At 35.9% G+C, this 16,545-nt stretch overlaps 1 protein-coding gene across 2 annotated transcripts; it reads left to right on the top strand.

The window, feature by feature from the left end:
- The first annotated feature begins 426 nt into the window (after positions 1-426).
- On the top strand, positions 427-15,759 carry EMB2763 (ribonuclease II family protein). Of its 2 annotated transcripts, none has more exons than XM_086419374.1 (24): positions 427-582; positions 676-813; positions 912-1,069; positions 1,432-1,487; positions 1,859-1,981; positions 2,186-2,316; positions 2,449-2,689; positions 4,257-4,413; positions 5,698-5,938; positions 6,094-6,250; positions 6,340-6,408; positions 7,198-7,323; positions 7,529-7,581; positions 9,225-9,331; positions 10,641-10,695; positions 10,830-10,929; positions 11,434-11,545; positions 13,635-13,755; positions 14,120-14,179; positions 14,283-14,388; positions 14,495-14,590; positions 14,750-14,831; positions 14,929-14,994; positions 15,258-15,759. In XM_086419374.1, exons 1-24 carry the CDS (start codon positions 529-531, stop codon positions 15,454-15,456), a joined length of 2,808 nt encoding a protein of 935 aa, XP_086275500.1. In that variant the 5' UTR covers positions 427-528; the 3' UTR covers positions 15,457-15,759. The 2 variants fall into 2 exon arrangements, with proteins under 2 accessions (XP_086275500.1, XP_086275504.1); XM_086419378.1 differs by having other exon boundaries at positions 5,698-5,942; positions 6,098-6,250.
- Positions 15,760-16,545: the final 786 nt, after the last annotated feature.

Genomic DNA, 16,545 nt, shown 5'->3' with positions numbered 1-16,545 from the left:
TCAAAGAGTGGAAGTCCAAAAAACCTTAACACTACTAACGTCGAACGTTACTTTTCGAAAGTTTTATTACTAATACACTCAAAAAGGCCAACTCTACCTTTAGGAAGATTGACTCCATAGTATGTTTAACTAATTATTTTTAATTATAAGATGAGTTAATAAATGCTGAATTACAATGATTAATTCAAATTATTAAAGATGTAAAATTTCACACCCAAAAAATCACTAAAACAAGTTGTCTCGGCTGAGTTTTATTTTTGATGTAATTTTCGAAGTATCACACGAATCGTGTAATTATATCAGCTGTCACCGTGATGGGTGATTGCCTCTCGGACGAGTTAAAAACCATACGTGTGCCTGGAAATAATAAGATACCAATCATAATACGGGTTCCGGGTCATGGTTTTAGTAACCCAACCGAAACCTACCCGACTCGTTGACACCCTATTACTATAAATATCCACAACTAAATTTACCAGCCTCGCCACAACTTTAGTTGATCAGCGCGGGCAAACGTGGGAAAGAACGATGTTGCAGAGCAAATCTTTCGTCAGAAAAACAAAGCAAGGCAAAGTAGTGAAGGTTTGTCTTAGTTTTGCAGATAACCTTATTGAAACCCTAACTTTAATAGTTCACTTCAACGCAAATCAATTAGGGTTTCTGTCTTCGTTTCAGGTGGTAAGAGAGCACTATCTCAGAGACGATATATACTGCGGTGCTCCTATCTGCAAAGTATGCGACTCTTCAGCCGCTCGTTTGAGCTCAACTTCTTCGAAGATTCTCATCGTCGATACCAATGTTGTTCTCAATCAGGTAAGTTCTATTGGCCTCGATTGAAAGTAGTTGAATTTCATTGTTTAGTTTTAGTTTTTGGTGTTTATTCGTTTAATATTATATTTAAATTGTTTCAGATTGATTTGCTTGAGAATCCAGCAATCGATGATGTTGTCGTGCTTTCGGTTGTGCTGGATGAGGTGAAGAACAAGAATCTTTCAGTTTATAATAGACTTAGGGCTCTTTGCAGCAATTCCCTTCGGAAATTTTTCGTCTTTTCAAATGAACACCACAGGTAAGTGAGCTCTCATTTTTTAATTATCAAATTATTTTGGATTTCGCCAGGTTTGGGAAAATTTGTTAATGAAACTCTTCTAACTTGAGTAAGCATGCACGTAGAAGCAGTAAAAAAAAAAAAACTATCTTTAGTGGTTTTTATGTTACATCGAACATGGAAATTCTGTAATTTTTGATTTTGGAGGTGCTGCTAGCTTGCTAAGTTGGCAATATCTGTGTTTTGATATTGTAGACGCATGGGAACAAAATGTGTTGTTTCACTCATTATCCCCTTTATCTAGAAAAATAAAGAATTTGGTTTCTTAACACTTGGTGTTATTTTGTTTCTATTATTGAATTTAAGTTTTATGTGTGTGGTAGGGATACATATGTCAAGGCCATGGTTGGGGAAAGTCCTAATGATCGGAATGATAGAGGTATATATGTTCTTTTATCTTTCTATTGTAGCCTTGTTTTATTTCATTATCTCAATGAGGGATTTAGTATGGGGAGGAATACATGCTGTTCGGCAAAAAGGAATAGTAAGAATGGAGTCAGAAAATTCTATAAGATTCTATTATTACTGCAAAGATGGTGACTGAAGTGGAAATGAGGAAGAATGAAATCTTGATTTATGGTTATTATAATGTATCAGCTGAGCTGTCGTGTAATATTAGAAATTCACGTATATACAACATCTAATTGCAAGCTCTTTTTGCTGTAAGGTATTTATGTTATGACCTTTTATTACTGCATCTGGTATCCTGTTGAGAGTTCCAGCAGCTGACATCTGAAATGGGTGATTCAGCAATTCGAGTGGCAACTCATTGGTACCAACGTCATCTTGGTGGCAGTATGCGGGTCTTACTTATTACTAATGACAAGGAGAACAAGAGGAAGGCCACCGAAGAGGGCATTTGTGCTGAGACAGGTGCTTCTTCCAATCCATGATTTTGATAATTTCTACTCTCCTTTCAAAGTCAATTAATCTTTTGGAGAGTCTGATCTTTTTACAGTTCTTTTAGTAACCCTCCTTCCCTTTTTCCCCTTTTCTGGGTACCTATCAATGATAATTCTGCAATGAAACCAATTCATTATGCAAAGAAGCTCATGGATAATCATTGTTCTGTTTCAGTTGAAACATATGCCAAATCACTTGGTCAACCGGATTTGCTCGACCTGGTTGTGCATTCAACGTCTGAAGATGTAGATATGGAGGCAGTTGAAGATCTGAGACCTTCAAAGAAGAAAATTATTTATAGTGAGGTATTTCTTGTTTCAAGTGGACCTGGCTTCTTATTGAAAATGTGGGGGCATTTTTCTGTTTTTGATTCATAATACACCACCATAATCTATTTGGTGCTCTGCAATTTATTTTCCTTTTATTTTGTGTTTTAGCACAAACCCATTTCAGAGATAACTTCTGGCTTGCATCGTGGTATTTACCACCAAGGAAAACTTCGTGTCAACCGTTATAATCCTTTTGAGGCATATGTTGGAAGTGAAAGCATTGGCGACGAAATAATAATCTATGGTCGAGGTAACATGAATAGGGCTTTTGATGGTGACATAGTGGCGGTGGAGCTCTTGCCTAAAGATCAATGGCATGAGGGAAAGTCTATGTCTATAGCAGATGATGGTATAATTTGTTGCCTCATGATGTTCTAGCATAATTTGTTATTTGTGCATGAATACTAGTATAAATCCACATAAAGATATGTGGATAAATACTTATATACGTATGCTAACCTCCTTTAGTAGCCCCGAAGTGTCTCACCCAATGCATATATAACAAGTATGAGTGAAATTATGAAGCCCTGAGCCCTTGATATTCTAGGAAGTTCAAAGAATTCAGTAGTTTTGAGAAGTCCTTATGGGAAATGGGCACACACATTCGAAAACATGGCACTATACACCTTTATTGTACCTTTTATTTATTAGTAAAATTGTAATTAATAAAAGAGGTTGTCGTGGTGAACGCTGATGAGTGGTTTACGAGCATATCACACTACTATGATTAATGGCCTTTCGAAATAAATAAATATGTTATGACTAGTGGTAGAAGGAAACCTTCTAACTTTAACTGGAATGGTGGATTATAAACATGTTACGATGGAGAAAGAGGGACAATTTATTTATCACAAGAAAAGAGAAAAAAAGGTATAAAAGAAAAAGGAAGGAAAACAAAGGAAATGATTATCATAATTGTTTAAACCAGATACTTTACATTTTATATGAAGAACTAACCGTACTGTTATGGATCCATCAGACTTTTGTAGGATCTCTGATTAGATAATAGTTTACCTATATGGCTAGATACGCCCTGGAGGTTAATGAAGTTGGGGTACATGTTATATTTCACTTGAAGAAGTCTACTTTCCTCTATTGGGTTGGATGTTCATTTATATTGTCTCCTTATAATAAGGATAGAGTAGGTATGAATTCAGTTTAATCAACTGGCAGATAAGTATAAATGAACTACCTATTTAAGGTGCTGTTTGGTAATGCAACCGGGTCCACTTCTTGTGCCGAGAAGTGCTTCTGCGTGGTCGATAGCTATTTGTTAATGTGTCTGGGTCACGATTCTTGCTTTCATGGAAAGCTGGAAGCATGGCTACTTGAAGCTGATATTTTTAAATTCTAACTTCTTGGGACTGTGGAAATCCAAACACTGTCAAAATGTAAGTTTCGATTTTACGCGTGCCCTCATTAAATTTTGATAAATACGATTCTATCCTCATTAGATTTCAATAATTATGATTATACCTTTCAATAGTCCAAAAATATCAAATGATGATTCATTATGCATATAGGGCCATTCTAGTCATTTTGACATAATCCGATAGTTGGAAGCTGTTTTTAACAAATAATAACTCAATTTCTACACATAGCATCACACTTTTCAAACATGGTTAGCAAACGATAATTAACCAAAACATGGATCTCAGCTTCTATTACCAGATTGCAGAAATTGGCAACATTACCAATAAGCCTGTAGCAAATATAATCCTTCTCTCCCCCCCATTATCTATGCTAAAATAATGAATAGCAACAAAATGCATCTATGCTACATTTGCTACGTTTACCATCTTCACTTGTGTGGTGAATGATAGTAAATACCTAAAATTAAAGAGTTTGTAATGTTCTTTCATCACTTACCTATATATACATTACCATATGACTGAATTGAAGTTGACCCTTTCTAGAGGATGAGGAAGAAGAAGGTGTTCATTTAGTTCCAAACAGTGTCGATGATGCCCCTAGCAATGCGAATGTGGTGCACACTTCTGCTGGAGATGCGAATTCTGCTTCGTGTCGTCCATCTGGACGTGTTATTGGTATTATAAAGCGCAGTTGGCATTCGTAAGTTAACCAATTGTTATTTCCTTGCGATGTGAACTATTTGCATTTTCTTTGGGTTAAAAGTTATACCGAGAGTTGTTTCAATTAGCGTTAGTGTGTTATTTCGCTATGCTTTTAATTTTTCCATCTCATTTTTCCCCTTTGGGGAATAATGTTATGAAATTCAAAAAATGATGATAGTTTAGATTATACTTTGTTTAAAATTTTATTCCATTTCCGATATGCCACATTTTCTGTTTAATCACTCTGCACTATTGGTTCTTTGTTATGCATATGCTTTTGATATATGCTACCATTTTCTCTTTGAACTTCATTATCTTCATTATTTTCACTGCAGTTCATTTGTTTTAATGAATAGATGCTTCTTTCTACGGGGTTGGGGAAGAACTCAGTGGAGTTTTTATTTGTTGATTGATCTTTGATACAGAACAGGATGCAAGAAGATGTAATACAGGGTAGGAAATCTAGTTTGGGTTAAGGATTTGAGCTATGACAGAGTTACCATAAAGGTTTAGGGTAGACTCAAAAGGATTTGGGTTGCAAGGTTTAATTATGATGTTTTGTGATTAGGGTTAAGGGTTTAGGTTTATATGAAGAAAAAAAAAGATGGAGAAAAAAATTTTATTGGTTTGGGAATTCAAGAATGAAGAATTCAATGATTCTTGAATTCAAGAAAACCAAGAATTAGAAAAATAAAAGAAAAGTAAGAAAAGAGAAATAAAATTAGAAGATAAAGAGAAATGATAGAAGGATAAAACCTTAGAATTACACCAAGGGTTTCTTAGAATCACAAAAAATAAAATAATGGAGAGCTCTCTCCAAGAAACTCCATTGGAGAGTATTCACACATAAAACTCATTGAAATAAACTAATTCTTTATTCCATAAACTCTATGAAAACAATTACAATAGCTATATATATCCTCTCATGTTTTAGACTATAGACCCTAATTTGAACATGATTTAAACATTGACGCTTTTAACCTTCATAAGCCAGTCCCGTGTAAAGCTGATGCTGTATCAGTATTTTGACAATAACTTTCTCAAAACTCATTGGAATCACAAAATCTTGTACTTGTTGAATAACTAACTGAATATCCTTTCAAATTACATGATAATCAAAGTAATATGACAAGTCTTGACGCCTCAAACAATCTTTTAATAGTTCATGACTTTGCACAAGTTACATTATGGATGCCCAACTCTTGGTTAATATAATATGGTAGGAATTTCTATGTAGAGCTTTAACTGTCTCACGTTATCTAAATTTATATGATTTCTGCAGTTATTGTGGTTCTTTAGAGCCCATGCCTATGCCAGCAGGCGGCGGAGGTGTTGCACATGCACTATTTGTCTCTAAAGATCGCAGAATTCCTAAGATTCGGATTCAAACGCGTCAACTTGGGAACCTTTTGGATAAGAGAATTATTGTTGCTGTTGATTCTTGGGATTGTTTATCTCGATATCCCTCTGGCCATTATGTACGGACCATAGGAGAAATTGGTGATAGAGACACAGAAAGTGAGGCAAGTTCAAGTGGGCTCAACTGAAATTGATCTTTTATCGTTGTAATTGCTATGGTGTTGACATTTAATCAATCTGTCTTCGTGATCCTAGATTCTATTTGGTGTAAAGGCTGTTTGGAGATATTTAACCGCACTCATCACTGTCCATCCTACAGGTAGTCTTAATCGAGAATGACATAGATTCAAGACCATTTTCTGCCCAAGTATTGGCTTGCTTGCCACCCTTACCATGGTTGGTTTCTAATGAAGATTTGGCAAATTCTAATAGACAGGATTTGCGACATTTGCGTGTTTTTAGTGTGGATCCTCCAGGTATCATGATCATCATCATTGTTGTTATAATATTCTTTTGTGCATATTGCATGATATATGACAAGTAATGATCCCTCTGGTTGGTACAGGCTGTAAGGATATCGATGATGCACTGCACTGCACAATCCTTCCAAATGGAAATTTTGAAGTGGGAGTTCGTATCCTCTTACATGTTGATTCTTATGATCTTATCTATGCTGAACCTGAGACTGAATTGGCTATGTTATCTACATAATCTAGGAAAAGAAGCATCAAGTTGAACTCTGTCTAATAGAATGCGCGTAATGGTAAAGATAATGTAAATATCTCGATGTGACATTTTCAACTCAGAAAATAATTGTTGATTCCCATATTATGTTATTTATCATGATTTGACTTTTGCAAATCAGAAAAGAATTGTTGATCCATATTATATTATTTTTCATAATTTGACTCGATTTTTGGTTTTGTTCATTACAAAAGGACTTATCATCATCTACTAAGCCTTATCCCAAAGGTTTGGGGTCAGCTGACCGAGTTCTGTTCCTCCATTAATTATGTCTACAGTCTTGTCTTCTGTTATTGATCATTCCAAAAGGGTTGCTGAATGCTAATTCTTTTGGTTTGAAGTAGCTCTACTGAAAATGATTTTTTTTGTTTTTGTTTTGTTTTTGTGTGTGTGGGGTGGGGGGTAGAGGGTTGGTTGGTTAAGAAACTGCACTTTTTCTTCATGTAGCGTAACTCTATTTATCTTCATTGGCCATCCATCCGGTTTAGGTGGCTACTGGTATCTCCCTAATAAGACTTTCTTTCACTCCACGTGGACAAAGACCTTATCCGTCCCATCTAACACCTCACAATACCTATGATTCTATTCCTTGTTGTTCTTTCTCTAATTTTCTTTTTTCCTGAGAGGCATCTGGTTAAAAAATGAACCTTCTTTGTAAATCTTTAAGACATTTGGTTAGATATTGCTGATGTTACAAATTTTGTTCACCCGGGCACTCCCCTTGATGATGAAGCTACACAAAGGGGCACATCTGTTTATCTTGTTGAGCGCCGCATTGACATGCTTCCAAAACCTCTAACTGAAGGTAGAACTTCTTCTTGAGTACACTGGTTGAAACTATTAGAGTTTACCTCATTTTTATTTATTTATTTTCTATATGCTAGAGTTTACATCCTTAAATGTAAAACAAAAGCTATTTGGGCTTACATACTTCAAATAAAAGAGTTCTTGGTATGACGTTTTGTTAACGCGTTTATTCAGTTCTCTAAAAGAAACATTTTTTTATGCAGATATCTGTTCTCTTAGATCTGATGTGGAGAGGCTGGCCTTTTCTGTGATTTGGGTACATGCTTCCTTTGTTCTTTTTTTTTTTTTTTTGAGAATATCTAGACGGTGATTGTTGCAAAGCCCTGTATTTGCCATATGTTCAGTTTTTAGTTTTCTTCTAGTACAAAAATTCATTTTAGAGTGATGATCACATCAAGTGTCCCAGATGGAAAAATCCTTCATGTGCCCTTTTGTTCTGTTTTCATGTGACAAATTTTACACTTCATTCTCCATGAAAACTTGGACGGACCTGGAGGTGCATTTTTGTTCAATGGAAAGAAGACAACCAGGCACCTAATCTTAATTTCCTTCAGGGTCACCAGTTGGATTGCCACTCAGTTTTATATTTTTGTTGGTACTTATATTTTTTGAACTTTGGATTATGGTGGCTTTATTAACTCACTTTCCCAGAATATTGGACATTGTTTGTTGTGTGAAGAGGGATTTGCAAATTTTGTGCCATATGGATTTGCAAGGATAGGATGCATCCCTGCATTGTGATTGTTGTCTTCTCTGTATATTACTTTTTGTTGGTAAAAATGTTCTACTAGAATTGTTTGGATAAACTGTTTTCAATGGACATCGAAGTTCTGCATACAGTCAGACTTACCAATGATTAATGAATCTGTTCAGTTAATGGTGTAAGGCAGCTTATGACCATAAGAGACGTTTATAAGCCTTCCTGATGCAAGTTGGTTATTGTCGTTTTTGTAATATCTTGTTTTTCCAAGAATTCTGAAAACCATGTGGAAATTATATCTGTTGACATTTTCCTTTATGAATATATAAGCGCCTTCTTTCTAGTTCTCAAGAGTAGTTCATTTTCAAGCTTTAGACAGTGATTAATCAGGAAGCATATTCAGTGCCTCAATTACTGCTCTCAAGAGTGTTCCTTGATAGAAGATATCCTTGGGTTAGTGGAATGAAGCCTAAAATCAGGACATTAATCCCGACTTCGATGTGTGGTCAAGACAAACTCTTTTGGACAGGTGTGGATCTCCATTGTCTGTCTAGGTTGGTGGAGCTCCAAAGATTGTAGAATTACAACAATGAAATATATTTCCAGTCCCAAGGCCAGCTTTGTCTAACCTGATTAGTGTATCTCAAGAGAATGTTGGGAGCAACAATGAGATATTTTTCTGGCCTTCAGGCGATGGTTGGGAACAATGATAAAATATTTTTCTGTTTCTGGAGCTTAGATCTTCATATGTGAGATAAAAACTTACATGCTCGTGGAAGGATCAGAAATCCGTAGTCGAGGCTTCTTCAACTTCTAGACTTTAAGCTTCCTCATCGTTGGAGTGACGAGAAAACACATTTAAAATGAGTCCAACTCACCCCTAAAGATATACGAATCCCAGATGGTCCCAGGTTACCAGGTGTCAGACATAAACCCCTTAATCATATATATGGTTGCCCTCTCTGAGTAATTTGATTTCGTTCATCAACTAAACCTTACGCTACAATTTGGATTTTGTAACATGAATCAAAATTTTCCATTCAACTTTATCTGGAGATTTATATTCATTGAGAAAGAGATGACATTATTTCAAAATCATCTTCAAATTCATGATAGCATAACAGTGATTTGGGCATATTTTGTGATGTAGACTACTGTGTTTTCATCTATCATCACATTTGTATTTTCTCCAAATTTAGGAAATGACACCTGAAGCAGAAACTATTTCTACAAGATACACAAAAAGTGTCATCAAGTCCTGTGCTGCATTGTCTTACATCGAAGCTCAAGCCAGGATGGATGATAGGTAACATCATCTGCTTTGGTTTGTGTTTTTTACCTGTTTCAGTTGACATTCTTCAAGTGAAAACTCCTCTCTTTCTGTGGTTGAAATGTTCCTTTGGGTAAGTGTAATTGATGCTTTCAAAGGTGTTGGAGACTTATGCCTTGAGGCTCACTTTAGGGGGAGGCTCTCATAATGCCTTGAGGTTTTAAGGAGAGATTCTTCCCCCAGAATGCTTATGCGTTTGTCAAAGAGATGTTGAAAAGGCTTACACCTAGGGGACGGGCAGTTTTTTCACTCCTTTTGACTTAGTATGCCTTACAGGATGCGTTATATTTCTTTTCAGTTTTTTCATTCTTTCTATTTTTGTGGTATCATTGCATTGTAGCCTTTGAAATTACTAACTATGAAGTGTTCCCTGTTATAACATTCAATTTGCATACTACTTCTGGTTCTTCTTCTTCTTCTTCTACTAGTTTTATTTCTGCTAATATTTCTATTTTTCTCTCTGTACCAAATCTACACCTCCGCTTCTCCTTCTATTAGTAGAGTAATATTATGCTTTTTAAGCTAGAGTGGTTATTTCACTTGGAAGTGTTGCTTTTTGTTTGAGAGTTCAAAACTTAAAAAGTTGGAAGTATGAACTATGGATGTGGTACAATGTAATTTGATTTTGATGAGTTTGCACATTGGGCTTGGATATCGAACTTTGGAATGCTAAATTTTGGTTCGTCATATCTTGTCTTTTTTTGGGGGGATGTTTTCCTGATTTTTCTCTTCTATTAGATCTTTTTGCTATTTATTTATTTCCATATTTCTATATTTATTTAAAAATGTATGCTTGTAAGCCTTATGCCTAATGGCCTTGGCTAGTGAAATGCCTCACATCACGCCTTCACATTTAAGAACAATGAGTGTAAGATTACAATGTGCATTCCATTGCATCTCTTGTACCACTGCACAGTCATCTTACCATTGCAAACTTTGTTCAAGTGGCATTGCTCAGAGAGCAGCAGTCCATTCCTCACTGGCAAGATGGTGTCAGGGAAGGAAATAGCACTGGTGCTGATGTGCTTCAAATTTGTCTTTACTATGTTTCTTTGTGATAAAAGTTTCAAGGGTATGGGCTGTTTTGATAGTTGAAATGCTGATACAAAAGTATCTCCATTCCCAGCTTTCTGGTTTTCACACTAGGATGTTCTGATGGGCCTCCATAGGTCTCCACTTATTTTGTGTTTCATTGACTTTAGTTATTTTCTTCCTGTTTCTTTTAAATTCCTATACGAAAACATTTTAATTCCAAATGGTATTTTTATTTTCATATTGTTGGCAGCCGCCTGATGGACCCATTAACGACTGACCTGCGTAATATGAACACATTAGCAAAGGTATGCATGTCTGAGCATGTGATTTAGCCATTCAATAGTTGGATCATAGCTTAGAAGTGAGTAGTGCAGATTTTCTGTTTCTTTTATCTGAACTTCCATGTTAATGATTGTAAAATCAAAATGTGTTCATGTAGATTATGAGGCTCAGGCGTATTGAAAGGGGAGCTCTAACTCTTGCTTCTGCAGAAGTCAAATTTCAAATTGACACTGAAACTCATGATCCTCTTGATATTGGTATGTGATTTTAGATTCACGTGTACAAGGAGTTCAATTAAGCAGTTGTGGCTTTCTCACTTTGAGTCTATGAATGAACGGCATTCATGTTCTTGCGTGATACATTAACAATAATATGGTCCATAAAATTGGTAGACTCCATGACCCAAGACCTTCACCAAAGTGCTTTCATTGGTTTTTATTGGTCTTCATTATGCTCTAACCAGCTGGACCAACTTTCCCTCATTTAGTCATCTATTGATGTTATTTGTAGATCCCTAGAATATTTTAATTTCTGATTCTCCTAGTTTGTGCGACCAACTTCCAATCCTGCTAGGGGCCCTGGTTGGGCTAGGCAGTTGCCTAGATGAAGCTATAACTACACTGGTGTATATCTATTATCTAGTTCCAAGATAATGCCGTAGCATACTCCAATTTATGTGCTGTCATCCAACAACTAACACCATGTTCATATTTCTTGGATTTATTTAACTTCCATGTCTGAAATTTGACCTGTTGGTGCAGGAATGTATCAAATACGAGAGGCAAATCAAATGGTTGAGGAGTTTATGCTAGCTGCCAATATTTCAGTTGCAGAAAAAATCTTGAAGCATTTTCCTCCATGTTCACTTCTGAGGTATTATACTGGTTTTGTATATCATTTTGCTAAGTCTTGAGAAGCATTTTTTTTTTCCAGCTTTTCTTTGAAAAGGTCCTTGGTTGTTGAGCCATTCCACTACATACCGGTACATTGGCGGTTGGACCTTGAGTAATAAATATTTGCCACTTACTTAGGTCAAGCTCAAGATTAAGAATTCTTGTTTACCTCCCCATCAAAAAGGGGAGGTAAAGAGCTTAAGAGATTGGTACAATAGAAACATTGTGATTGAATTTTGTCCAATTTAGTGAGAACAATCGGGACAAGTGGGAACGGTTTTCGGCAAAGGATAAGAGATTCTCAGTTTGTTTCTTCTACAAACTTCTTCTTCCTTTGTTCAATAACTCTTTCTTAGAATCTATTGTATGGAGTACTCTAGTCTCATCCAAGATTTCATTCTTTGTGTGGTTAGCTTCCTTAGTGAAGATTGTTACTTTGGATACCTTGATTAAATGTGGTTGGATTACTCTATACTTTTGTCTGCTTTGCTTGAGGGATGGGGAATCCGTTAATCACCTCTTAATTCAATATCCCTTTTCCTGGGGTATTTGGGTTACCTTTCTTTCCCTTTTTCATGTAGATTGGGTTCTTCCTCAAAATTTCTTTTCCCTTTTGGAAGGGTGGACTTTTAATATTTTTTCTCTTAAAAAAAGATACCTTTGGTCTATTCTTCCTTCGACCGTTGCTTGGGGTCTTTGGAGAGAGAAATAACGGGGTGTTTCAAAGCAAAGAAAGGATGTCTCATGTAGTGTATCTAGAGATTTTGGGCCTGCTTTTCTTTTGGTCGAAATTGAGCTAGGATTTTTTGGGGGTTTCTTTCGATGATTTTGTTTTCAGATGGGATCTCTTATGTAACTCTTAGCATTCTTAGCTTGCTTGCTTTGGTTTTTGATTAGTTTTTCTTTGCTTTCTTTGTTGGCTATCTTGGCCTCCTCTTTTTGTACTTTGTTATCTTTTTTTTTTTTTTTTTGATCGATTTATCTTCTTTTTTTTCATTAATATATTTTTACACTGATAAAAAAAAAATCTTCTTGATGTAGGACAACCTAAGTTTTATCAATTCTAGGTCTGTTCTACTTTAAGAAGAGTAGGGAGGGAGGGTTTGGCTAGGTAGCAACAAGGTTTAGCGTTGTGGGGTGCTGTAGGGTAATTCGGTTAGGGTTAGGGTAGTAATATAGTGTTCAGCCAAGGATTTTGGTACAAAACAGTAAAAATAAAGGATAAGAAGAAGAAAGAGATGATACCTTGGAATCACATGAAGAAAGATGGCTTCACACCAATATCTTGGAATTACACTAAGAAGAAGAGCACCAATCCCTGGAAAACTCAGAAAAACAAAAAAAAATACTATAAATCTTATTCAATAAAATTGAGAGAAATCTATAGTTATTGTAATTGATTGCTTTCATTCTCATGTGTTAGACTCTAAACCTAATCCTAATAGGACTTAAACTTTGACGGTTTGACCCTAAGATTCAAATCCCTTCACAAATTGATTCCCTACTAATATTTTCACTATAACCTTCTCAAAACAGATTAGATTCGTCATTAATATAATTTTGAGGGAGTGTGCTTCCAAGATTTTGTGTTTAATTGGGAAGCAATTTGTCATTAATTTTCCTTTCTTTATTTATATTTTGTCTTGTTTTTGGGGGCTATCTCAGCCTCCTCTTCTCTTTTTTCTTCATTAATATAATTTATATTTATCAAAAAAAAAAAAAACACATTAGACTCGTTGGAAGGGTAATTGAATAATCTTTCAAATGACACGAAAATCAGCCTAATAGAATAAGTTTTGATCCTTGAAAATAAGGCTTGAAAAAATAACGTAAATATTACTCAATATCAAATCAGATTCCATGTGGAATGAGTGAAGAGTCAAATGTTTTGGCAATTCCTCTTGCGAGGATGAATCAAGATAATTTTGAATCGGAGCTCTGAATTTTTGATCATCCCTTGTTGTAATAATATCTCTTGGGGTTGGCAGCAGAAATGGTCAGAAATAACTGTATTTCATCTTCAAAGATTTATAATTTATACAAATGACTAGTCATTGCCTATGTATCAGGCGCCATCCTAGTCCCATCAAAGAGATGCTCGAACCATTGCTGCGTACAGCTGCCGCTGTTGGCTTGGATTTGGATGTTTCTTCTTCAAAAGCTTTGGCTGATTCACTTGATCGTGCTGTGGTAAGGTTCATCTTTCCAATTCATTGGCTTTTATAGTTTTACCATTTATGTAACAAGGTTTCTTTTTTTTCCCCTCCCTGAATATGCTGTGTTAAACACCACCCCTTGCTTGCTTTACACTAGTCAAAATGGCAATACATTATTCCTTTTAGTTTGTTGGAAAGTAACTAGTAACAGAGTGTATATGTTGGCTTGTCAGACATCATTTGTTATCATGTCTAAACCAGGTCTCTGTCTATTATAAATTACTTGCCACAAATTTAGTTTTGCATTGTTTTATTCTTCAAATAGCCAGGTTCTGTTTGATTTTAAAAGCTTACATGTAAATTAGGGCAATTAATTCATTAACACAAATTTATTACAGGGTGTTGATCCGTACTTCAATAAGCTGATCCGTATATTAGCAACTAGATGCATGACTCAGGTAATTCCCCTGGAATTAATGAATCCGAATTTCGTTTGGTTTCTGCTTGTTGGCTATATAAAGTTTGAAAAATGTGTTGCTTGATTGTGTTCTACACATTTAGGCAGTTTACTTCTGTAGTGGAGATCTCAGCCCTCCAGAATTCCACCATTATGGTCTTGCCACACCCCTCTATACACATTTCACATCTCCCATAAGAAGATATGCAGGTAAATCAGATATACTAATAAAGTTAAAATTATATACTGTTTTTGAAGAATCTAACTAGTACGAGGGATTGAAGGAATTAAATTGATTAGATTCACTTTCCTGCAGATGTCATTGTGCACAGGCTGCTTGCTGCAGCTTTAGGGATATACAAGCTTCCACCAATATTCCAAGACAGATCCCAACTCACTAGTATTGCTGACAGTAAGAAAATCTCTCTTTTCCTTCCAACTTTATTGCTTTCTATATGATGAGAACTTTCTGTCTGGAATGCATGTCAACATGTCAACATCAAGCACATTAGTGTCGAGATAGAAAATTTCCATTGTATTATGCTTGTAATGTTGGGGTATTGTGTTCTAGATTTGAATTATCGGCATAGAAATGCACAAATGGCAAGTCGGGCCTCAGTTGAGTTGCATACACTCATATATTTCAGGAAACGGTATGTATCCCCTCCCTCCCTCCCTCCCTCTCTCTCTCTCTCTCTCTCTCTCTCTCTCTCTCTCTCTCATGTTTAGTGGTGTCTTTTGTTTTCGCAGGCCCACGGACACTGAAGCAAGAATAGTGAAGATAAGAGCCAATGGTTTTATTGTATTTGTGCCCAAGTACGTGTTCTATTTTCTTTTGCCCTTTTATTCATTAAATGGACACTGAAAGGTGCCATGGTATCTTCCAGCAACAACCAGTCAATTTTACATCAGGATGTTGTGTGTTTTCCAAAAATTCTTACATTAAATCTCTAAGAAGGATGATTAGCCAAGCTGACATCTTGTTTGGGTGTCCATTAGATTGCATTTCTTGTTAAAACAAAGACAATTTCTAGCATAGAGACCATGTACCATATCTAATATATTCTGGTATTTTGTAGGTTTGGTATAGAAGGTCCAGTGTACCTGACTGCGAGAGGAGAGAAGGGAGGAGGGGAGTGGTTGGTGGACGAGGAGCATCAGAAGGTCAAGAAGATGGATGGAAGCATCAGTTACAGTGTTCTTCAGTCCGTGAAGATTCACATGGAAGTCGTGGAGCCACAACCCAATCGGCCAAAGCTCCAGCTCACCCTCAACTAGAAGATATGTTACTTCACGTCCCCTCCCCTCCCCTTCCCGTTCGAGTTATTTATAAGGAATTGTACTTTAATGCATGGAGACTTTTCGGGTGTTCAAAAAAGTGCGGTTCAGAAATCCTTATGTAAAATGGGGATTCAGCCGTACACCCTGCCCTTGGTTCAAGATTGTTTAGAGTGGGATAGAGAGGGGTTTAGATGCAAAGAGGGTTCAAATTAATTTAATTTTATAGTGAGGTTCTGTTGAAACTGCTTTCCAATGATTAAGAACCCAGGCAAATATACATATGATACCCATGTTTTTTTTTGTTTTGGGTGGGCCCCTCCTATGGATTAGTGTTTGACAACTACGTGTTTATCTGGCAGTCTCAAACACTTCATACTTGACATCCTAATTTTGTAGTAATACCATCTACTCCCATGGTTTTAAAAGTGAAATTTCATCATCTTGACCCCGATCAAATCCTGAAATGACTTGTCCGGATCATCTGGTTATGGATGAATCAAATCATTTAAACCCATAAAAATTTATTTAGAGGTCCATTTGGATAGATGGTAGAAAGTAGTTAGAAATAAAATAATAGTAGTTTTATTTTACTTTTTAAAAAGTTAGGTTCTTTTTACATTTTAAAAGTAATTTTTAAAAATGAGTCCGTATAAATTTGTTAACTTTAAAAAGTCATAAACGTACTTTTTTTGTGTGTGTATTCTAACGGATTCTTATTAATGTATTTATTTTTAAGGACCCATATGACTTATTATAAGGTGGATTAGTTCATGCAAAGCGCACAATCTAGTTTTAGTTTTTATAAACTAGGCGGATAAAATATAAAAAGGGCCATTTGAGATGTACAATGTTTGCCTTATTGGATGATTCTTGTTTCTTACTTGTCGGCACCGTCTAAGCCTAGGTCATCATACTACTGTTCTCCTGTTATAGCCTTTGTCTACCAAGGTCATTATCCAATTGTGGCCATTCTCTAGGATATCACGATTCAAGATAAGATATGACCTATGGTTTCTCTACCTTTGTTAGCAGTTTTAGTTGATAAGAAGGGACTATTTTAGGGTTAATGTTCTGGAGCTTTTAGGT

Source organism: Akebia trifoliata, chromosome 2 (assembly GCF_017979445.1).
Source record: "Akebia trifoliata isolate Shusen 1 chromosome 2, ASM1797944v1, whole genome shotgun sequence".
Lineage (NCBI taxonomy): Eukaryota > Viridiplantae > Streptophyta > Magnoliopsida > Ranunculales > Lardizabalaceae > Akebia > Akebia trifoliata.
This window is presented reverse-complemented; position numbering and strand designations above follow the sequence as displayed.